General features: G+C 49.9%; 9 protein-coding genes across 9 annotated transcripts; 2 read left to right on the forward strand and 7 right to left on the reverse strand.

Moving 5' to 3' along the window:
- Positions 1–572: 572 nt before the first annotated feature.
- On the reverse strand, positions 573–1,610 carry CLAFUR5_03846 (HC-toxin synthetase; the record flags this gene model as incomplete). The annotated part of the gene is made up of 2 exons (XM_047902994.1): positions 573–1,199; positions 1,281–1,610. The coding sequence occupies 2 exons, from the start codon at positions 1,608–1,610 to the stop codon at positions 573–575; spliced, it is 957 nt and encodes a 318-aa protein (XP_047758796.1).
- Positions 1,611–2,015: 405 nt separating this feature from the next.
- Positions 2,016–4,142, reverse strand: CLAFUR5_03847 (Apicidin F synthase; the record flags this gene model as incomplete). The annotated part of the gene is made up of 1 exon (XM_047902995.1): positions 2,016–4,142. One exon carries the CDS (start codon positions 4,140–4,142, stop codon positions 2,016–2,018), a length of 2,127 nt encoding a protein of 708 aa, XP_047758795.1.
- Positions 4,143–4,229: 87 nt separating this feature from the next.
- Positions 4,230–4,871, reverse strand: CLAFUR5_03848 (Nonribosomal peptide synthetase; the record flags this gene model as incomplete). The annotated part of the gene is made up of 1 exon (XM_047902996.1): positions 4,230–4,871. One exon carries the CDS (start codon positions 4,869–4,871, stop codon positions 4,230–4,232), a length of 642 nt encoding a protein of 213 aa, XP_047758800.1.
- Positions 4,872–5,419: 548 nt separating this feature from the next.
- CLAFUR5_03849 (uncharacterized protein) lies at positions 5,420–5,965 on the reverse strand (the record flags this gene model as incomplete). The annotated part of the gene is made up of 2 exons (XM_047902997.1): positions 5,420–5,533; positions 5,591–5,965. The coding sequence occupies 2 exons, from the start codon at positions 5,963–5,965 to the stop codon at positions 5,420–5,422; spliced, it is 489 nt and encodes a 162-aa protein (XP_047758799.1).
- A 408-nt stretch (positions 5,966–6,373) lies between these two features.
- Positions 6,374–9,405, reverse strand: CLAFUR5_03850 (HC-toxin synthetase; the record flags this gene model as incomplete). Its single annotated transcript, XM_047902998.1, has 3 exons — positions 6,374–6,385; positions 6,445–6,537; positions 7,390–9,405. The coding sequence occupies 3 exons, from the start codon at positions 9,403–9,405 to the stop codon at positions 6,374–6,376; spliced, it is 2,121 nt and encodes a 706-aa protein (XP_047758047.1).
- A 907-nt stretch (positions 9,406–10,312) lies between these two features.
- On the forward strand, positions 10,313–11,065 carry CLAFUR5_03851 (Isopropyl malate synthase; the record flags this gene model as incomplete). Its single annotated transcript, XM_047902999.1, has 2 exons — positions 10,313–10,483; positions 10,529–11,065. 2 exons carry the CDS (start codon positions 10,313–10,315, stop codon positions 11,063–11,065), a joined length of 708 nt encoding a protein of 235 aa, XP_047758048.1.
- On the forward strand, positions 11,046–14,707 carry CLAFUR5_03852 (Aconitase htyD; the record flags this gene model as incomplete). Its single annotated transcript, XM_047903000.1, has 7 exons — positions 11,046–12,333; positions 12,483–12,580; positions 12,635–12,852; positions 12,903–13,044; positions 13,103–13,640; positions 13,702–14,244; positions 14,301–14,707. 7 exons carry the CDS (start codon positions 11,046–11,048, stop codon positions 14,705–14,707), a joined length of 3,234 nt encoding a protein of 1,077 aa, XP_047758049.1.
- Positions 14,708–15,035: 328 nt separating this feature from the next.
- On the reverse strand, positions 15,036–16,178 carry CLAFUR5_03853 (Putative alpha/beta hydrolase; the record flags this gene model as incomplete). Its single annotated transcript, XM_047903001.1, has 1 exon — positions 15,036–16,178. One exon carries the CDS (start codon positions 16,176–16,178, stop codon positions 15,036–15,038), a length of 1,143 nt encoding a protein of 380 aa, XP_047758050.1.
- A 587-nt stretch (positions 16,179–16,765) lies between these two features.
- Positions 16,766–17,009, reverse strand: CLAFUR5_20167 (uncharacterized protein; the record flags this gene model as incomplete). The annotated part of the gene is made up of 2 exons (XM_059463004.1): positions 16,766–16,858; positions 16,938–17,009. 2 exons carry the CDS (start codon positions 17,007–17,009, stop codon positions 16,766–16,768), a joined length of 165 nt encoding a protein of 54 aa, XP_059318914.1.
- Between the last annotated feature and the right edge of the window lie 4,624 nt (positions 17,010–21,633).

Raw genomic sequence — 21,633 nt, forward strand, 5'->3', positions numbered from 1 at the left:
GAGCTCTTGTTCGTGGGAGTACTGTTGCCCACCAATATTGAAGCATTCCTTCTTTGCCGGCCATAATCTCCTGAGCACGTCCATTTCCACGAGAGTTCGCGTTGCCGAGCGTCTTGTCTTGTACAGATACCAGGACTGAGCGAGCCCATCGTCTGTCACATTTGCCAGACGTAGTAAGCTGAATAGCACCAACGGCCACGAATGTCTTGGGTATCGCAAAGCTGGGTAGACTGCGCTCCAACGAGCGGAGTATCTTTTCCTTCATTCGCATTGACATACGACAGCACATCATCGGGTCCTGCTCAATTGTCTCGGTATCATGCCAAACCACAATGTGATCATGAACATGGCAGAGGTTGGCTGGACACAGATACATGGCGTGAAGTGCCTCGTCTTCTATCGCCTCCACCACAACCTGCTGGCTGCCGCCGAGATCGAGTCCTTCGGCACAAAGCACGTCGTATATGAGGCTTTCGATGGCCTGTAAGTCGATCCGTCTCCCATGGATCTTGATCTGCTTGTCGATTCTACCCAGAAACAATATTTTGCCATCGCTGTGGAACTGCATATAGTCACGGGTGCGGAAAGCGGATGTGTGGCTGTTGATCTTTTGGCTCAACGTTGACGGATTTGCCGTAAAATGGGTCCTGAAAGCCAAGGAAGCCCGTCTGAGATACTTCATTGGAAGGAAGATAACCTCGAGCGACTGCCGGACCTCCAACGTACAGTTCTGCCTGAGCACCAACAGGCGCCAATCGCTGGGTCAGCGGACTGACGAGCCATGTTTGCCATATTAGAAATGATATTGGAGAGCCGATGGAGTTTACAGGCGCGAGCGCCTCAGACGACGTGACCTGACGAGCGATGCAGTCGATACATGTCTCGGTCGAGCCGTACGCCACGAATGCTCGCAAATCTTTGCACAAAGCTGCCCATTGGCGAAGTATGTCAAGATCGTGGTCCCTTACAGGCTCGCCACCAATGACAAGGGACTTGAGCTGGATGCTTGTGGTGCTCGGCTGGGCAAAATGAAGCCGCAAGACGGTAGGTGTTATGTGAAGCGCGTTGACATGATGCACCTCGCAAAACTCGAGGAGATTGTTGGCGCGCTCAGCGTCGGAAGGAACCACGATGCAGCCGCCCGCACTCAGGGTGCCAAACACATCCTGAATGCTGTTGTCGAAAGTATACTCCGTATACTGTAGTCGGCGAGAGCATGCATCCAGGCCCCAACGTGTTGCCAAGGCGGCTATAGCTGCAGTCGCCGCTCCATGACTTACCATCATACCTTTGCTGTGCAACGAAGTCCCAGATGTGAACAAGACGTAAGCCAGATCTGATGGCAGTGTAGGCGCTATTGGAGCGTAAGAGCTTGAATGCGGCATCCGCCTGGCTCTGCAGCAATCGGCAATCGCATCTGCGTCGATCTGCATGATTTGAATCCCAGCCGACTGCTTGCACAGATCCAGGCCCTTGATCCGTGTGGCCTGAATTGGGGACGCAACAATCAAGCTGCATTCGGAATGCTCTATTAAGGCCTGTAGGCGACTGTTCGAATCCTTTGGGGCCAGGGGGAGCACGGCAGCGCCCGCCTTTACGATCGCCAACATTCCGATGATGGCCAAAGCCGAGTGCTCGAAACACAATGCTATGATGACGTGACCTCTCCTTACATGCCTGTGCGGAGTTAAACGCTTTTGCAGACAGACTGCGAGCGCATTCGTGGCATCCTGGAGCTCAGCATAGGTGTAATGAGCGCTGGACGAGACAATGGCAGGAGCTTGCGGCCGGACCACTGCCTGACGATCGAAGGGCTCGTGAAGTAAGCCAGCTTCTATCCCTTGCTGGGAGACGGCCGATTCCCCCACGGAACCACACGTCCACTTGAATAACTCATCAAGGTGCGTAGGCGCGGGACCCATGAGCTCGGTGAGGAGAAGATCCGGCTGCTTGGTGCATGATTGCCAGAGCCCGCTAAAAATGTAGTCGAATTGCTGCAATACATGATCGAGTAGCTAGCGCGAAATACAGACTGGATCGTAGTAGGCTTCGATGTGGCTGTTCGTCGCATGTTGATCGCTGAAGACTTGGAGGGCTAGTGGCAATAGATGAAACCCTGATTTCGTGACCGATTCGAGGAGATGAATACCCAGTTGTGTACTCGGATGCTCGATGGGCACTGATACAGACGCACGGTCCCTGCCGACAGTCGTGCTTCTGGGAGCTTGCACGGTGAGCACAGAGCTGAAGGCGCATGCGGATTTCGCGTGTGGGCTGATTTCCGAGATTCGTTGGAGACCAAGGTGTTCATGGGGCGCAAGACTGAGGAGCAGCCTTTGCACGTTCTTCAGAAATGTACCCGCTGTGATCTCGCCAATCCGGTCGAGACTAAGGCAGAACGGCACTGTCGTCATGGTCGGACCGAGCAACTCCTCGATGCGTGCTAGAGGTGAGTCTCGTCCCGTACGCGTGCTTCCAAAAGTAACGACCGAAGAACTAGAGTACAACGCTACTACCAGAGCCCACGTAGCGTGACAGATTGTGTCCATGGTAATTCCGGTGTTTCTAGCCGCCTTCCAGGCCTCGAGCGTTGGGGATGTGAGTGATCGACTGAGCTTTTGGGTTGTTCTGGGTCGATGAGCGCTCGGAACATCCGGGAAAACCAGACCTGTCCTGTTCGCAAGAGGATTGAGCTGATGTTTCCAGAATTCGATGACCGTTTCGTGAGGCTGTGCTCGAAGATGAGCGACGAAGTCAGCGAACCTGATTGAGGGGTAGGCAGGAATTGCAGCATCACCGGAATAAGCCTTCAAGACAGCGTCCCAGATGAGTCTGAGTGACCAACCATCGTAGACGGCGTGGTGCGCACTGAGAACGAGTCGATTTCTTTGTGGGCCTTGCAAGATGATAGTCACCCCAAACAGCGCAGTGCCATAACCAAAGTGAGTCTGTTCGAGCCGCCGCCCCAGGTCATCTATGCTCATGATGGAGACATCGTCCCATATTCGAACAGATTCTGGTCGTTGGCATATGACCAGGAGTGTGCCGTGAGCAGGCGCGTGAACGATACGACTCCTTAGTACCTCGTGTCTAGCAAGCACAGTTTGCCAAGCCATTCGCATTCTGTCACCATCAATATTGTCAGGTAGCGTATGCCACGCATGCATGCAGTAGGGTCGTGCCTCTTCATTCGTTTTCATCGAATGCATGGTCGCGGTCATGAGCGTTTCTTGCATTGGTGTACAGGGAAATGCGTCTTCTATGGCATCGGGCTGCAAGGCGCACGATTGTGCCAACTCAACCCGAATGCCGTTCTGAGTGGCTGCATCGAGCACTGACCCTGTTATGTTAGACAACGGCCGATCAGAGTTCACATTGCCAGAATCAATGCCCTGCAATTGCTCTGCCATGTCGTGGAGCACCGGGTGTTGGAACACGATCGACATGGTCAGTCGCATACACATCGTGCGTCGCACTTCGTTTATTAATGCAATGGCCGTAAGAGAACTTCCTCCTAGGTGGAAAAAGTTATCGCCCCCACCGACGAACTCGATCCCAAGCACGTGATGCCAAGCGTCAGCGAGCTGACGCTCCAATGGGCTGCTAGCTTCCTCATGTTGAGCGGTCGGTATCGTGAACAGTCCCAAGAGCTGTTGCTTGCCGAGCATCGATGCAGCGTGCTCTAAAGCTCTGCGATCCGTCTTGCCAGAAGTAGTGTAAGGGACACGCGAGATCGGTATGAAAAGTTGTGGAGTCGTTTGATACGACACATTCGACGTATGCGCTCGGATACACTCCACGACCTGGTGGTGCAACGGCGAAGCTGACGTGATAAGGTCCGCGATAGAATCTGTACCCGGCTTGTCCAAGTTCATACTCGAATCATGTCCACTGCACACAAAGGCGGCGAAAAGGTCGAACTTTTTGAGAAGACAAACAATAATGACCGACTTGCCAGCAAGTCCCTGTGGGAGAAGACTGCGCAACGTGTTCTCAACTTCGTATGGCTCAGTTCGAATACCATTGACCTTGATCTGGTCATCTTTTCTGCCAACGACAAAAATTTGGCCATCCGAACCGTATCGGACTAGATCGCCTGTCTTGTAGAGCCGTGGTACTCGGCCACAAGCTCGAGTAGTCATTTGGCTGTGCCAGGCTGGGCTGCTAATGAAAGACTGAGCAGTGAGTGTGGGCTGGGCGACATATCCAAGTGCAAGGCACGGTCCTTCTCAAAGAAGCTCCCCGGTAGACCCGATAGGTAAAAGGCTCTCGACATCGTCCTTATTGACAATCCAGGTTGTGGCTCGGAAGCCTTCACCGATGCATTGGTCCGAAATTTGTGGTGATATAGCCTCGTTCAGAATGCAGCAACCCAAAGCGCACTCGCTAGGTCCGAAGCCATTCATGAGGGTCGGGATGCGAGCTCCTTGCGATGAGCACTTGGTGTACGACTCGACGATGGATCTTGGTATGGGCTCACCCCCAAGAAGCACGGCGTCCATCATATAGAGAGCTTCCGAACGAAAAAGGCACAGGTACGATGGGGTGCAACTCATCCAATTTGCGCGACTCGTCTTGGCAAAGTCCAATAAGTCGTCGATGCTATATTTCTGAGTGTCAGATGGAACACACATACATGCCCCCTGGAAGAGGGTCATGAACATGTTCTCGATAGCCATATCGAAAGCTGGTGCGGCAAGAACCAGGACCCGTGACGAGCTATTGATTCGCATGCGCATTGCATGGACTTGATGGCCTGTTGTCACTGCATGCTGAGCAATCATGACGCCTTTGGGATGGCCAGTGGAGCCAGAGGTGTAAGTGATATAAACAGGCTCGTTTGAGGGTTGCGTGGCTGGTGACTGTGCCATATCGTGATCGTCACCAGAGAAGCTTTCCAGGAACTCCACTGAGATCTCGTGCGCGTGAACCTGGGGATTATTGTGAATCGGCTGTAGGCATGAGATCTGGGATCGTGTCTCGCTGGAGTAGAGCACATCGCATGGCGTGTTGTCATCAGCAATGCACCTCATGCGGGTCTTTGACCATGAGCTGTCGACCACGACGAAGCAGCCGCCCGCTCTACACACCGCAACCTGTGCGATGGCCAAAAGTTTTGAGGCTTGAAGCAAAGCAGTACCTTGAAGACTCTATCCTTGGAACCTTGACTTTGGAGATATTGCAGAAGGGCGTTGGACAAGTGCTCCAAGCGTTGGTATGTCAGAGAGCCGTCCCAAGCACAAACCGCCTCGCTGGCTGCGAAGTTGGACATAGACCGCTCCAGAAGTTGCGCAACAGTGAGAGGTTCTGGCTTGATCATCCTGGAATTCCAAGCACGAATCTGAGCGACATCTCGCGGACTCGGTAAGGCAAGACTGCCTGGTTGTTGGCCCAACCATCTAATCGCTTGACCCATGATCTATTCTACAGAGTGTGCAACACTCTCTGCATGGCTCTTGTCGATGTAGCGCGGATCATACTCCAGCCCTACCGAAGTTATTGTGCCCGTAGCCACGACGAGCGACAAGTCGAACTATGATAGTCAGCTTCAAACACGCTCTTGACAGATCAATAGCTGAGATCGACTTACCTCGTTGTCGGTTGAACTGTCCAGAGGTTCGAAATGCAAGAACGAGGCAAGCTCCAACGATGGAGTGACTGAGACAAACGTATTGAACAGCTTTCCCCGGGCTGGTTGCGGCATGGCTGTCTGGATCTGTGCCAAAGACAAACCCTGGTGCATGACGTTTGTACGGTGAGTATCCCTTATGAACTCCATGAGCGATAAGAAATCTCCTTGGGCGATGCTGCGTAGGGGTCGCACTTCGATCCGCGCAATCAAAGGCGCCAGGAAGCAACCAAGCTCGTTCGTGCCCACTGCATGGTGGGGGCTATCTCCCCCGAGCAAACATAGCCAAAGATCACATCGCTCGTGTCCGCATACATTCTCAACACACATGACCATATGGCGATAAAGAAGATCGCTGGGGTCAGGCCACGTGCAGCCAGGGTTCCACGCAATTCGCCAATGCCAATGTCGTGAAGAGGGATACAGTGACTGTGATGCGATCTAGAGTCAGAGGCCGTGGGCTCGCGGTCAATCATTCTCGGGAAGATGCATGGCTGGGCCGCATCGAGATGTTGCTTCCAGTATTCAAGATCAATCTTCTGCTTCTGCGTATGTCTTACAAATGCAACATACGACCGCATTGGACGGGAACACGTTTGTACGGCGGTCAGGCTTGTCCGAAGAGCTTCATATTCCTTCGAGAGCTGACGAATTAGAGCCAGCACAGATAGCCCATCCAACATGGCATGGCTCGCATCCAGTCTGAGGAGAGCACGGTTGGTCAAACCGCAATAGAGGATAAGCTTAAGCGGAGGACTGCAGTGAGAATCAGTCGCGCGATCCACCGCGATCAGGGACAGATCTTCGAAAAGTACCGTCTCGTCGGCCTCGTGCAGCTGCCGGAGCTCGAACGAAGATGGGTTATCTCTGAGGACAATGTTGACAAACACATCTGGCAGATCTGAGACCTCGAGGGGCACAGTGCGCAAGGCAGAGTTAGTCCGAGTAATATGGCGCCAGGCCTGTGAGAATATTTCAGGATCAATGGGCTGGCTGTTTTCTGTCACAGCCCACGTTGTTGATGCCACATTCGAGTTGCGCAACCCTCGTACCTGGCGGAACAGGAATGACTCCTGCACCGGAGAGCAGTGGAAAACATCTTCCATGACTGATTGTAATTTTGGAGAGCTCTTCAGCACCTGCTCTCGAAGCGAGCCCGTCTCAACAGGCGTTCGACTTGACGTGCTCATACTGAGGGGCCTGATTGCCAAAGAAGCCTCGTACATCGTGGGACATTGTAGCAAACGTTCTGTGCTCAGCGCTGCACTGTGTTCTTTCTTCATTCGTGCTGAAACCTGTAGGGCAGTAATGGAGTCTCCTCCTAGATTGATGAAGGAGCTGTTTTGAAGGATGCATCGGACAGGCACCTGCAAGACCTCGCTACAGATTTGAAATAACTGCTGGGCCTCCAGCAGCACTGCCGCCTCAAAATCTCGCTGTCGATCGTTGCAGCTCGGCAGCAGCATTGGATGGTAATTGTCCTGGAGATAGTCCCCGGGTTTTATGAGTTCCAATGCTGATGCCATCCGAGAGTAGTCTCTTTTTCCAGATGGCGTTATTGGCAGGCGACTAACTCGTACCCAAATTGATGGAACCATCCACAGAGGAACCTGCTTCGACAGATACTCTACACAAGTTTCCTTTGTTGGACCATCGCATGGTGACAGGACAAGATCTTGTAGAGGAGTCGACATAGTCTCATTGGACACTAGCAGTGCCACTAACCGATTAGAGACGGGAACGGAACGCGGTAAACATACTGCAGCGTCGCAGAAAGGTGTCGTTGCTATGGCGGCTCCTTGTGCCAGGTGATGCTCGATTTCAGCCAATTCGAGACGCTGACCAGCGAGCTTGACCTGAGTGTCATTTTCGACTCGCCCCAGACACTCGAGCGAACCATCTTCGTGATAACGTACGAGATCACCCGTTCCGTATACACGTCTCTCCAGCAACGCTTGCCCATCAATGATAGGTAGCCACGCTGAACCCGTTTTGAATCTCGACTGTGTCAATTTGGCATCGTTCAGGTAGCATTGGGCAAGGGCAGGCCCTTCGAGCACAAGCTCGCCAGTGGCACCTATGGGAATGAGATAGCGGCCATCTAGGTCGGACGAATCACAATGTCCCCCTTTGTTGCAGTTGACCACCCAGAAGCGATAGCCCAGGGGTAACCCAATGTTGCTTGGTGATTTGGATAGTCTTATTCGCCCTAAGCTCGCAGCGAAAGTCGATTCGGTAGGGCCATATCCATTAAAGACGTCGATGGCACTGCCCAACCACTGATCCTTGTCCAAAGAAGTGACGGGCTCGCCAATAAGTACGAGAGTCTTCAACGTGTGGTCTAGGCTACTCGGGACCAGCCTTCGAGCTACGGTCGGCGTCAAGAATGCTATTGTGACGTTCTGGTCTTTCATGTAGCTCTGCAGGTTGCTTGTTCGCTCAGTGTCGGAGGGAATACAGGCCGCTGCCCCACTCAGCAGGGCGACCAACATGTCTGACAGACTTGCGTCGAACGCGTACGCCGCGAATTGCAAAACACGCACTTGCTGGCGTGATGATCCATGAGATGGATTGATGGCAAGCCTCTCTATCAAACCAGTAATGGCTGTACACACATTCGCATGGGTCAGGACAACGCCTTTCGGACTTCCCGTGCTTCCGGAAGTAAACACCACGAAAGCGCCATCGCCAGGCCGAACGGTTGAGTCGTGAGCTTCTTCAGGATCTTCTATAGTCGACGCAGTGGCGGCCTGCGCTACGTCGAACGACTGAAGATGGGTCTCTGTTTGCAGTCTTGCAACTCGATGTGCGGATCGAGTACCATGTGTCAGTAGGAAGCGCGTGCCCGTAGCTCGAATCACTACGCAAAGACGTTCGTCCGGCCATGAAGTATCCAAAAACGTGCAGCCTCGTCCGGTTTTCAAGACAGCAAGCATGCCAGCGATAGCCCACATTCCGCTGGACTTGGCGAAATACAAAGCAAGCCACCGGTCTTCAGCAGTGAGGTGTTTGCGTAAATAGCTTGCAATGGCTGAAGAAGTTTCATGCAGGATGGCATATGTCATGCATCCGTTAGGTCCAACTATAGCCTCCCTGTCCGCGTGCTTGACCGCGACGCTGGAGAAGACGTTGTGAATGAGGGTCTCTTGACTTTGTAGTGCTTGCTTGGAATTCCAGGCCAATACCCTGTTTCGATCGACCGCTTCAAAGGCATGGCATGCTAGGTCTTTCACGGAGAGGCTTGCGACTCCTTGGTTGGATGTGTGGCGAATGCAGATCTGCTCGACAATGGACGTAAGAACGCGTACGAATCGAGTCGCCTCACGACGGCTCATACTGGACCGACGATAGACCAGACTCATTCGGACTTCGACTTCAGCGCCAGCCTCACCATAATGACAACAGATCTCGAGGCAGAGGTTGGAATGGATAGGCATGGATGGTCGAATGGTAATGTTGCTGTCACAGCTGCTGTACTGGATCGCCACAGCAGAGAAAGGCCCAAGACAGCCATGGTGGTCAATGACATTCTCTCCATCACTATGCGCAATGTCCTCAAGTTCTCCAATAATCCGATCGAGGCCATAGCCAGGCTTTAGGACTCCGCGAACTCGAGCCGTGTTACTGACTTGCGATGCTGTACCGTTACGAACAAGACGTCGAAAGGAGACGACCTCATCGCTCGAATAGATGTGGAGATTGACCAGTAGGGCTAGTTCCAGACATGACGATGCAGCACTAGACGAAGCGGCTTGAGGTGCCGTAGCGCGGATCATTTTTTCCAAGATCGTGGAGTACAACGGCTCCACTTCGATGCTGTGGTCGCCTCGGGTAGCACCACCGAGAACATGACGTCTGGAAGGCATCCCGTACGTTCGATGCACTGCGCTTAGGAGCTGGAGAGTGGGATCAGCAGTGACCAGATTGATGCTATCTCGTGCACTTGATCTGTTTTCGCTCGAAGAAAATCGGTCACAGGAAGTCACATCGTGCCCGTGCCTGTTCCCGCACAGCCTCTCACGTGACGAATGCCCCTAGACTACTCCAAAGTCAGCTTGGCCCCTGCCCGCTACGTCCTTACCTAATACGTCAACGACAGGCACATAGGGGTTGCCCGGACATGAACTTACACCTCGAACAGGTATAGTAAGTGTAAAGCTCTAGGTCAAAAGGAACGCTCCTTAAGAGAGCTGAGTAGTCTGGTTATATATAGTTTCACACACCCCCTCAGGTTTGGTCGACATGCAATGCTATGCGGCCAAAGCTAGAATTGAATTGGACGGTGCTAATGCTGTTCAGTATTCCGTGAGGCTTTTGCGGGCTTTGTTCTGCGTGATGAAACTTTTCGCTCCTAGTGAGCTAAAGCTGTGCGGAATTATGGTCTCATAACTGTAAAACTCTAGGTCAAAAGGAACGCTCCTTAAGAGAGCCGAGTAGTTTGGTTATATATAGTTTCACAGTAAGGCTGAAGATGCTAGATTAACGCAAACTAACTTCTGTCATTTGATCGCGGCGTATCCAGCTCCCACGGACGCATGGGTCATGGATGGAAGTGAGCTTTAGGATCACAAACGCTTGGTCCCAAACCTGGATTGCGAAAGTACACCAAAGCTATGGGACTGACCATTAGACTCTTCTTGGAAACATTTTGAGCGGCTCTCATCGATGAATTGCCTATGCAACATGTCCGCGATATCAAACTCCGGCACATTGACATTGAGAGAAAAGTATGGCGATCGAGTACCGGCCTACAATAATCGAGGGCGGAAATGGCCAGACGCTGTGCTCGAAAAGTGCCCGATTCTCTTGTCCACAGACCTCCGAGACGGCAATCAGTCCTTGCGCATACCTATGGTAAGAGCCGCACACGCAACTACATGCAACCGCTAAGTGTAATAGACATTCGCTCAGAAACTACGATTCTACCATCTAATCGTGTCAATCGGATTCAAGGAGATCGAGATCGGTCATCCATGTGCCAACGACACCGAGTTCGAGTTCATACGCCATCTTGTTGACACTCAAAATCTAATAGCAGATGACCTTCTTGTTCGAGTGATCGCTCCGTGTAGCGAGGAGGCGGTCGAGCGTGCGATGCAGAGCGTCAATGGCGCACCAAAGGCCGTCATTTTCACATATCTACCTAGCAGCGACAATTATAGGGAGACTGTGCTGGGGATATCAGAAAATGATTGGGTGGATCGTGCGGTCAGAGTCACAAGGTACGTACGATCACTGACGCACAAGAGTCAATATCGAAAGCGGACCAAATGGGCCTTTAACTTTGGGTTTGAGGATTACGCCAATGCCCGACTGGAGGCGGTGATCGGATGCGCAGAGGCAGTAAAAGCGACCTGGCGCCCAAGCAGGGAAGAACCAATGATTTTTTTCCGTCGCTTGCAGCGTGGAAAGCTCGATGCCGAACATATTCGCTGATCAGATCGAACGATTCTGCCAGGGTGTATCAGACAGGTCGTGCTGGAGACTATCGGACCATACACACAACGATCGAGGTGGTGCCCTGTCAGCTGCTGAGCTCGCAAGTCTGGCCGGGGCAGACCGTGTCGAGGGATGTTTGTTTGGGAACGGAGAGCGTGCTGGCAACATGGATCTGATCACATATGGACTCAATCGACTAAGTGATGGCATAGACTGTGGACTCGACGTCAGCAAGCTACAAGAGGTGCGCCAAGAATACCAAGACATTGTGGGAATACCTATACACCCGAGAACGCCATACTCAGGAGAACTTTGTCTCAAAGCGTTCAGTGGTGGGCATCAGGACGCTATCGTCAAGGGACTCCGGCGTCGAACATTGGCAGCTAGCGATGCCGTCGGTTCAAGCACATACTGGCCAAAGTGGAGCGTTCCATACTTTCCGATCGACCCCGCAGATATCGGATCCAGTCCTGAGGATATCATCGAGATCAACAACCAGAGCGGGAAGAGTGGTGTAACGTGGGTGTTAGAGTCCCGCCTTGGTCACGAAGTCTCTCGAGAACATGCCGAGGAGACAACACGCAAGGTGAAGATGCTCCTCGCTGGTAGACATAAGGCGATGGAGGCCGATGAGATCTGTCAAATTTATCAACAAGTGATCTCCAATCACGCCCCTATCAGACCGTTCTGGGATCGTGTCGACGCCACATTGCACCATGTCCGAAAGGTGCCGGCGACATGTCCGCTGAGCTACACCTGGACAAGAGATATCTACCGGGGTCCTCAGGCTGTATTGCTAGCCTGCTCGGCGGAACTCCACAAACGTGGCTATTTTCAAGAAGAACAGGTGATCCTGCACGTTGTGGACTTGTGTAATGCAGATGTTGAAGCTGGGGGCTTGGGCTTCCGTGATCGTCGCTGGCCAGACTTTTGCCCGGATGAGTTGAGCCGATTACTCGAGCTAGTAGAATCATGGCTGTTGACTATCCCTTCGCAGAAAAGTAGTCCTCCGAAGCCGTCACTGCTGCATAAGCCAATTAACAGACAACCCATGACTCTGGCGTCGAAAATCCTCGCTCATCACGCCATCTCTTGTGGTCAGACAAGCCACGTTGCAGTGGGAGAGATCCTTCGCGTAGACGTCGACTGGATCATTGCGAGTGAGCTTTCGTGGATGGGCATGAAACGAAGCGTCGCAAAGTTGGGGTTCAAACCCAAAGCGTGGCGAAATGATCGCTTCTGGCTCGCTGGAGATCATGCCGTGGGTATAAGCAACCCACCCCTGCGAAGGCCCCTTTTACCGACTCGCAAGGTCTGTCCTTCGAGGCTCAAGCCTAGATCGACGTCTTGAGGCTCGACGACTCCCAGAGCCATGTGTAGGGTACTTGACGCGATTGGCTGATCACATTTGCAGATCCACGCAACTATGAAGAGCCCAAAGTACGCAATCTCATAAATGGCCTAGAGGAGGCAAGACGAGAGCTCAGAATGACAGAGTATCAGGGTACCAATGTAAGTTCCACGAACAGCGTCCATCCGGGCCTGGCTTGCTAATCGGTTGCCTAGTATACGATACTTCATACGGAGTTCGTAAGGGAGAGAGTCGAGCCTGGCATGCTAGTTCTCCGTTCAGATTCGCACACTTGTTCAGCCGGCGCGGCAAGTGCGCTGGCCATAGGTCTTGGAGCAGCTGATGTGATGGCAGCTCTAACGACGGGACAAAAATGGCTGCGAGTGCCAGAGTCGGTCCGGGTCGATTTTGGTGGCCGGCCATCATGGCATGTGTAAGGCATTGTTTCGCCCTGTTGTGACCTTTGGCTAACTCTGTGTGCAGTGGTGGCAAAGACATTGTCTTGCATCTACTAGGCCGGCTTAAGCGCAACACGATAACAACAGATCGAGTAGTAGAGTTCGGAGGACCTGGGGCTGCATTGCTATCTTGTGATGCTCGATTTGCCATTTGCAACATGTGCACCGTACGTTCTCATTTGCATTTCAGAGTTCCTTCTTGACCAATAGTAACCGCACAAGCAGGAGTTGGGCGCAATCACGGGCATTTTTCAACCAGATGCTGTGACTGAAAGCTTCATTAAAGGTCGCCAGAAGCGAATGTACAAGGAGAACTCGTTGTTCTTCGCTGCCGACAGTGATGCACCATACTCACATCACACCACCATAGACCTAAGCGAAGTGCAGTCATACATTGCTTTGTACCCGAACCCGGATGATGTTCAACCAGTGTCTATGCACCTTGGCATGGAATTCGATGGCATATTCATAGGGGCGTGTACGACTACAGAAGAGGACCTTGTGCTTGCAGGATTGATACTGCGAGCGGGGTTGGCCAGAGGGCTCCCTTTGTCAGCTGGGAGACGCATTGTGGTCCCGGGTAGCTTGCCCATTGTATGCAATCTGCGCAAGCTAGGGCTGGTTGATGTATTCGCACGCAGTGGTTACGAACAGCCTGCGCCGAGCTGCAGCTTATGCCTTGGCATTGGCGCAGATGTAGCGCCGTCCGGCACCAAATGGCTCACGACACAAAATCGAAATTTTGAGAACAGGATGGGGAAAGGCAAGTATCGACCTCAATGCTGCCGACTGAGGCTTGTCACTGACGAGAAGGGGCCTTGTAGGAGCCATTGGATACTTGTGCTCTGCTGCTGTAGCGGCAGCCTCTTTTTTTTCCATGGCTTTGACAGATCCTTCGGAGTTGCTGGACGACATTTCCTCCGACGAATATCAAGACTGCCTAATGCAGATATCCTCATCCAAACGTAAGATAACAACATCCAGCGAAGGCTTGCAGTACAGCGAGCCACGTCTCAGTGGATGCGTTGTCGCCCCATTGCCAAGCCACGCCATGGTGAAGCCGCCTCCAAGGCAAGCATATCCTGCTGTACAATCTCGTGTATACCAGCTCGGTGATTTTGTAGACACCGATGCCGTAAGATCCACTTCCCGGGATGTAGAATTGCCAGGTACTGATGTCGAAGTTCAGATCATACCAGCAAAAGCCTGCCTAGGAAGCCCTAGCGACGAAACGCTTGGGGATCACTGCTTGGAGATCTACAAGCCCGAATTTCGTGACAGCGTACGCAACGGTCTGGCAGTGGTGGTAGCTGGCAAAGCTTTTGGATGTGGATCGTCACGGGAAGAGGCCGCTCGAGCACTGAAAGGTGAACTCGTTCGATCAAAGCATCAGTCTTGTATGAAAATTGACCAAAATCCGCAGGCCTTGGTATCAAGTGCGTGATTGCCCGGTCGTTCTCGTACATCTTCTCGCGCAATATGTTCAATATCGGCATGCTTGCCATCACCATTGATGCGGATGACTTTTTCGCTGCAGCAGTCCATGGGGAGCAGATTACCATCGACATGGATCAAGAGGCGATCTCGGTAAATCATCACACATGGGCATTCGCCTTGGGAGATATCGAGCATGGTGTTTTCCGTGCAGGCGGCTTGGGAGTAACTCTACACGGTCATAGCGAAGAGCTGTCTGCACAACAAGAGCCCACCGACGTGGTCAAGAATGCTGAACAAATGGAATCCTGCTCGAGCTTAGGTCGGAACAGCAGCATCTCCACCAAAGCCACGGGTTCAAAATGGGTACGTAGCCTTGATGATCTGTCATGGTGACACAACCAAGAGCCAGCTTGCATTGAATTCTTGAGATAGCTTTGAGGATCAATTGCCCTGACAAGGAAAATTGCACCCAACTTCAGCGCTTCGCCGCTCTTAAGAGCTCGAGACGATCACCTCATGTGCAGTCAAAACGAAGACACCTTGTGCAGAAGGCGTCGATCAGCCGGCGGCTTGGCTTTCATCTTCACCATGCTAGTGTATAAGAATTTACTATGCAGGCAACATAGCACCCTACCCAGAGCATGAGTAGTAGAAACTATAGAGTACGGTGAAGCTTATAGCATTAGGAAGGACAAATAGGATTCTATATAGCTCTGGCTTATTACAAGCTCTTCGAAAAGCTTACGATATCTCTGATGGCCTTGTTATGGACTTCAGGTAACAGCTTCCTGAAGATCAACGCCGAAGCATGCACCACACCCAAATTGACTTGAGCGGTCACCTCGATACCAGCAGCGAGCAGCTTTCTAGCGTACGCCATACCCTCGTCTCGCAGAACATCAAGCTCGTCCATCGAGAGGATATGAGGAGGTAGACCGGTACAGTCATCTGTCGACGCATAGTATGGCCAAGCAAGAGGGTTCTCCGAGTCGTCGCCGCTGTAGTATCTACTCATTCCAGCCATCATGGCGGTGTAGAGCCAGTACCCTTCACATTCGTACAGGCTGGGAAGTTCTTCCAGTTTGCGGGTGTCGCTCCAGCCGTATCCGTTACTGATGTAGGGAGCCATGGCGTAGACACCTGCGATCTGATCGACCCAGCCTTCACGTTTGGCTTTTAGAGTAGTTGCTAGTGCGAGGTTTGCTCCTCCGCTCTCGCCTTGAAGGACAATGCTGCTGACTTTGAGCTCCGTCTTATGCGTGCTGATATACTGAACCGCAGATGCGCAGTCATTCAGACCTCTCGGGAAAGGGTTGCTGCCTTTGGAACTCCAGACATTGCGGAAGTCGACAGCTATCGCCACGACACCTTGGGCTGCGAGGGATGTACACCATCGGAAGTGGATCTTATTGGCAGTGTCCAAGACCACCATCCCACCGCCATGGAAGTACACCACGCACGGCAAGTCTCCTTCCTGGCTAGCTGGGCGGAAGACATGCAGCTTCCGTTCCACTCCATCATAACTCTCGAAGGTCTGAGTTGACTGCTCGACAGCTGGTTCGTCTTCGTCCCCAGGTAGGTCATTCGGCAGTACCTCATACAGCGTCGAGGTGTCCGTATGGCTCTTGGCCATTTGTTCATCTGAAGAAAGCTCTTCCAGGGACATGTCGGCGTACGGGTTGGGTTGACTGCCGTCCATGCCAAATGCTCGCAGAGTCTCCACGATCTTTGGATGGGCTCGCGGGTCCTGGAATATCTTCATGTTTGGGTCCCCGAGTCTGCCGGGGCCTTTGTAGGTTGTTGAGAGCACTGCTTCTGTCAAGCCATTTTCCACGTTTGGGTTGAGGCCGGATTTAGTTGCCATGATGGAGGAAGATCAGGGCTTGATCTTTTGGATGATCTTATTTCGATACTGTAGCAGACAACCCTCTTGCTGTTCTGTCAGTTCAATATATCACACCGAAAGCTGGTCTCTACACAGCTAGATGCAGTGAATCGGACGGCACATCTATAATGTGGATAATACCAGATGCCTGACTTATAATGTGGTCAATATCAGATGCCTGACTCGCCTGCAGTCGGCCGTCATTGTTACGAGTCATGGACGCCGCCATCCCAAAGAATTGGCCGGACGAGATTGTCGATTGAGCTTGCTTGGACGCCTTCATCGCCCATCGAGGGAGTTCACGCAAGATTCCTGAGCTGCTCATGACATAGCTCCTCCTACGAAAGTCCTGATGGACTGATGTAAGTCGTGTTCTCATGTTTGGACAGAACGAAGCATGCTGTGCCAAAGATCGGCGATGGATTTCTGCCCCGCAGAATATGCACAAGGACCAAAAAGAAGTGACCTTCAATCGGACCTTGTGTCAAGACACTTGATCATCTGTAGTGTGATTAGAGAGGCTTGAACAGCACAAGTATTGAAGGACAAGTCGTGGTCGAAGATATCTAACGCTTGAAAACAGGAACGTCTGAAGCTTGGCTAACAATGGCCATGGGCTTGCCTATGGCGTTAGCCGTGTAACACTTCGCTATCATGGTCTGTCTGTCTCTTTGAGATAAGTATACATGTTAGCAGCCACAGGAAGCCGCTGTAGTCAAGATGCAAGGTTTTTCGAACCGAGGCTTGATGTTGCTCGCCTTGCTGAGCTAAGGCTTTGTCAAATCTGAATATTCCACATGTGTCGGGCATGACTAAGCAAAATCACTGGTGGCTGTCCACAGTCACTATCCCATGGGTTCTACTCAATAGAGTTCGCCGGAATGGCGCAGTGGTAACGCGTACGTGCCTAGTCTGCCTTCTTCAAGAGCGGAGTTGTTGACCAAAATCTAGGTCGCACTTGTATACCGCCCGTTGCAATGCGAAGATCCCTAGTTCAATTCTGGGTTTCGGCAGTTCTTTTTGCTCTTCCGCGTGTGTTAGAGGCACGCAGGAAGTGTAGTAGAATGTGGCTGAGACATAATCTTAGCCTATCAGAACCTCTGACGCAAGCTCGCTTCGTTGCCTAATAGGAACAAGTCTAGGCTACTAAAGCGTAGTGTTAGGAACCGCTGTACGTTATCACAACTCGGGCTTGGATCTTTGCAGGGATGTCTCAATCAGTTATGAAGGTAGTAGTTCCAAACAGTATATGGTGTATACTTGAAATGAGTTGAGCACGAGGCTCCTATCTACTCGTAAAGAAGCGTCGTCTATATAGTGCCATGTCTTGGCGTGAATCGCCTGCTCGTCTGCTCGACTGCTCGACTGCTCTTCTGCTCGCCCAATGAAGTCTCCGTTTCCGAACCGTAACACGTAGGTGGTCTAAGGGCGCAAGTCGCGAAAAGCGCTATCGCTACGTAGACGCGTACCTATTTTATACCAGAACGCTAGCCTAAACACCTGGTGCACTCGGCTTTCCTGGTCCGGTTAATCGCGAGTTTTCTAAAAAAATTCAGAAAATAAGATATAACTTCGTAGTATAGCTAGATACGAGAATACAAATTTCTAGAAATATAGAACTAATGTTAAGATGTAGCATCTCAAAGGGGGTCAACAATTAGGAAGTAATCTAGTAGCCTAAGGTATCTACAATAACTCAGCTTATAGGGAGATAACTTCTCTCCCCTTTAGCTTAGATAGATATCTAATACAATCAACACATTAGTTCCTAATATATTACTATATACCCGTGCTATTAGTTAGTTAAAGATTAATCTCTTACTCTACTCCGCTACTATTAATCCGTACCTATTTAATAGATTATAAGCCCGGGTTTATATAGGAATAAGAGTAACCTATATTAGTATAGGTTACTTATATCCCTTACTATAGTAGTAGAAAACATCTAGGAATTAGAAGTCTATCCCGTCTATCCTATTAAGGAGCTTAGTTCAATACTAAGTAATAGGTAACCTAGATAAGGACTCTATATCGCGATCCGATAGTATATATAGGCAATATCCTATTATTAAAACTTAAGGCTACGTACGCTAAGAGTTAGGTAACTAAATATACTTAGACATATTGTTACGAGATAGCACTTTTTACGGACTACCTCGTAATATAGTATCGTCGGCTATACGCCCGCGCGCTAGCGGCCGCTAGTACCCGCTAGCTCTATTCGCGCGACTTTATCTCCTCGCGCTTCTCGCGCTCTCTTAGATAGCTCGCGTAACTATATATATCTTTACCCGACCCTATTATAGTACTCTCGCCCGTAATAGTCAGTTACGCCTACCTACGAGTAGAGAGCTAATATCTACGTATAATACCGAGACCGCCCGAGATAGTACGATAGTACTAGACCGTACGATTAATTCGCGATAATAGAGAACGCCGACGAGGCCTCTCGACGCCCTCCCCTACGACCTTTAAGTATACGACCTAGCGCTACTATTTAGCGATAGTAATACCTATATCGTACGCCCTCTATCTTAGCCGAGTTACTAACCGGAGACTCTTAGAACCTAGAACTTTAGAACTAGCTCAACTCGATCCTTAGCGATAGTATATATCCGGACCGTATAAGTAGGATATAATATAAGTAAGGAAATAGAATAGATAACGTACTTTACTACCGAGCGGGCTATACTACTAAGCGGGCTACTTTTGCTAAGAACTATACTACTTCTACTTTAATTGCGACGGTATCTTAATACGACGATATCCTATAGAATCGTTACTATAAGGACAATTCCTCTTTAGATTCTTTGCTATCTAGCGAGTCTACTTAATAGGTACGTACGTTATGCCCCGACTCGCTATATCGCTTATAGCGTCGTAGCCTTAGTACTAGCCGAACACTATCTAGCGACTCTCTACTCACTTCCTACCTCCTAGTATCCTCTAGAGGTATTAATTACGACGCCTTATTAAAGGTTAGAGACCCTCTAGACTGAATGTACTTACGCTTTCGTACTTTCCGCTATATAAGGGCCTCGTTAGACTTACGTAGCTTACTAATCTCGCTTTGTATAAGAGCTATCTAATACGCTATCTCTCTACTCCCTCTCTATTGCCCTATTAAACGACCTTCCTCTTTCTACTACGCCTTTCTAAACCCGTAACGACGCTCTAAGACGTAATGACACCTATTATAAACCCTATCTCGTCGAAGTTGTAGGTGTCCTAGTTAAGGATACTATACTTCTCCTTTATATTACGTATAAGCAAGAACTACTTCTTAATAACGTCTAGATCTTCTATTAGGGCTCGCTAACGATCGTATCTACGTGTTATACAAACCTTTAGCTTACGATACCGCCTAATAAACCTGTCTGTCTAATTGAGACTAGCGGGCTTAAGACCCTTCTCTTATAGTAATAAATCGGCTATTACTCGTATACTAGCCTTCTATAGCGGGAAACCTCTAAGATCTAGCTCGAGTATGTACTCAAGTATCACCCTCTCTTCTAGCTCTATAAGCTTCTTTAAACTAGGCTCGTAGTCACCCTAAGGAGGTCATCTATTCAATTGATACCCTAGTATAGTTCGAGACGCGTCGTATACCTTTATAGCAAGTAGATTCGTAATTATCGCGTCGTGTTTCGTAGCCTAGACAGCTAAGGACAGTTTAGCCTCGTTTAAAGACAATATACGCTATAATAGTAGTTATATAGCTATATCTATAGAAGTAGTACAGTTCTTAGTAAAAGTGGCCCGCTCGGTAGTATAGCCCGCTCGGTAGTAAAGTACGTTAGGTCCACTCTCTCTTATCTTTATATACCCGATTTACAAATTCCTATAACTAATAATACGCCTTAGTCTCTAATACGACACGAGGGTAGTAGGGTAGAGGGTAAGAAGCTAGCGCGACTAGATGTCGAAGACACTCGTCTCTCGTCTTACGAGGACGATAGTAAAGGTATCGACTTTATATAGTTTATTAATAGTGTAGCGCCTCCTCGTATAGACTAGATCGACTTCGACGATATAGACTTCGAGTACGATCTAATAAACTATAAGATCGCCGATACCGAAGTATTTAAGAGGGTAGTTACCTTACGGCCTAATACTATATATCTTAAAGTTAAGAGTACTATAGATAGGTACGTCTACTAGAAGGTTATACTCGACTACTCCCGAGCCTAGGTACGACGCTATTACGAGGAACGCGATTAAGTCGATACTAAACTTACGAAGCTCTAAGAAGAATATAATGTCGTCTTCGAAGACCGATAGGATATAGTAACCGAGCGAGATAAGATATAAGCCGATACTATAATATATTAGATATCCTAGGTATTACGGTTTACTACTACCGTAACGTCGCGCCGCGGCTCTCCCCCGCGTACTAGCGCCTTAGCGCTTCCCTATATATCTCGCGCGCTTCGCGCTTCTCTTTTATAGCCTTACCGAATAACGCTTGTTTTACGGTAACCCTATACTATCTTATAGATCACTACCCGTAATAGTTTGTTCGGTCTTATAAGCGGCCTATCTAGTCAGGCTAGTAGTCATAATCAAATTGTACTAATAATAACTATAGTCGCGTAAACAAGCGTATTAGTTAAGTCAATAGATCACCTCTCTCCTTCGCGTAAAACGCGCGCCTCCCTACTCTTATAGGGCCCTTATATACCTACTAAGAGAGCAGTCTTATCTACTACGTAATAGTATAACATAGCTATACCCGGTAGCACTACTAACGGGGTGCTCTTACCTAAGTAACCTCTTTATCTAGATCTTAGTAAGTATAAGCGTTAGTCGCTCGTACGCGCTAAGCTTTTCCTAACCGTATCTACTAAAACGTAGACACTCGATAACCTAGGTATCGATACCGCCCTAGGTACCTTCCCTTCCGACGACGACTCGAACGTATTCGCCGCCGAATAATAAGAGATCGAGAAGGATCTACTACCTAAAGAACAGTAGTTTGCCTTAACCTCCGACCCTATTAACTTCGTATAAATCCTCGACGAAGAATAGATCTTAGAAGAAGGAGGAATGAAGGTGTATAAGATCATAGAGCTAAGAGATAATATATCTATATAAGATAGTAAAACTATTAATATACGCTAATCTAAAGAGTAGGCAATCGCCTTAGAATATACTACTATTAAGAGCCTAGCCGAGTTCGCGACTCGTACTATAGTATACCTAGAGATTATGTTTCACCTCGTCCGCTAGATATAGTTAGACTTTATTATACTTTTCGACTAGGTCGAGTCCCTAAAGAAGGCTAATAAGGTTATATAGCGTAAGTACGCCGATATAAAGAAGGAACGTAACATTATATCCGAGAGTCTTAGTTAACTCGAAAAGGATAAGGATGTTAAGGGCCTCTTTATATTCTACTTTAACAAATACTAGAAGTATAAGAGTTAGATACAAG

This window comes from Fulvia fulva, chromosome 2 (genome assembly GCF_020509005.1).
Source record: "Fulvia fulva chromosome 2, complete sequence".
Lineage (NCBI taxonomy): Eukaryota > Fungi > Ascomycota > Dothideomycetes > Mycosphaerellales > Mycosphaerellaceae > Fulvia > Fulvia fulva.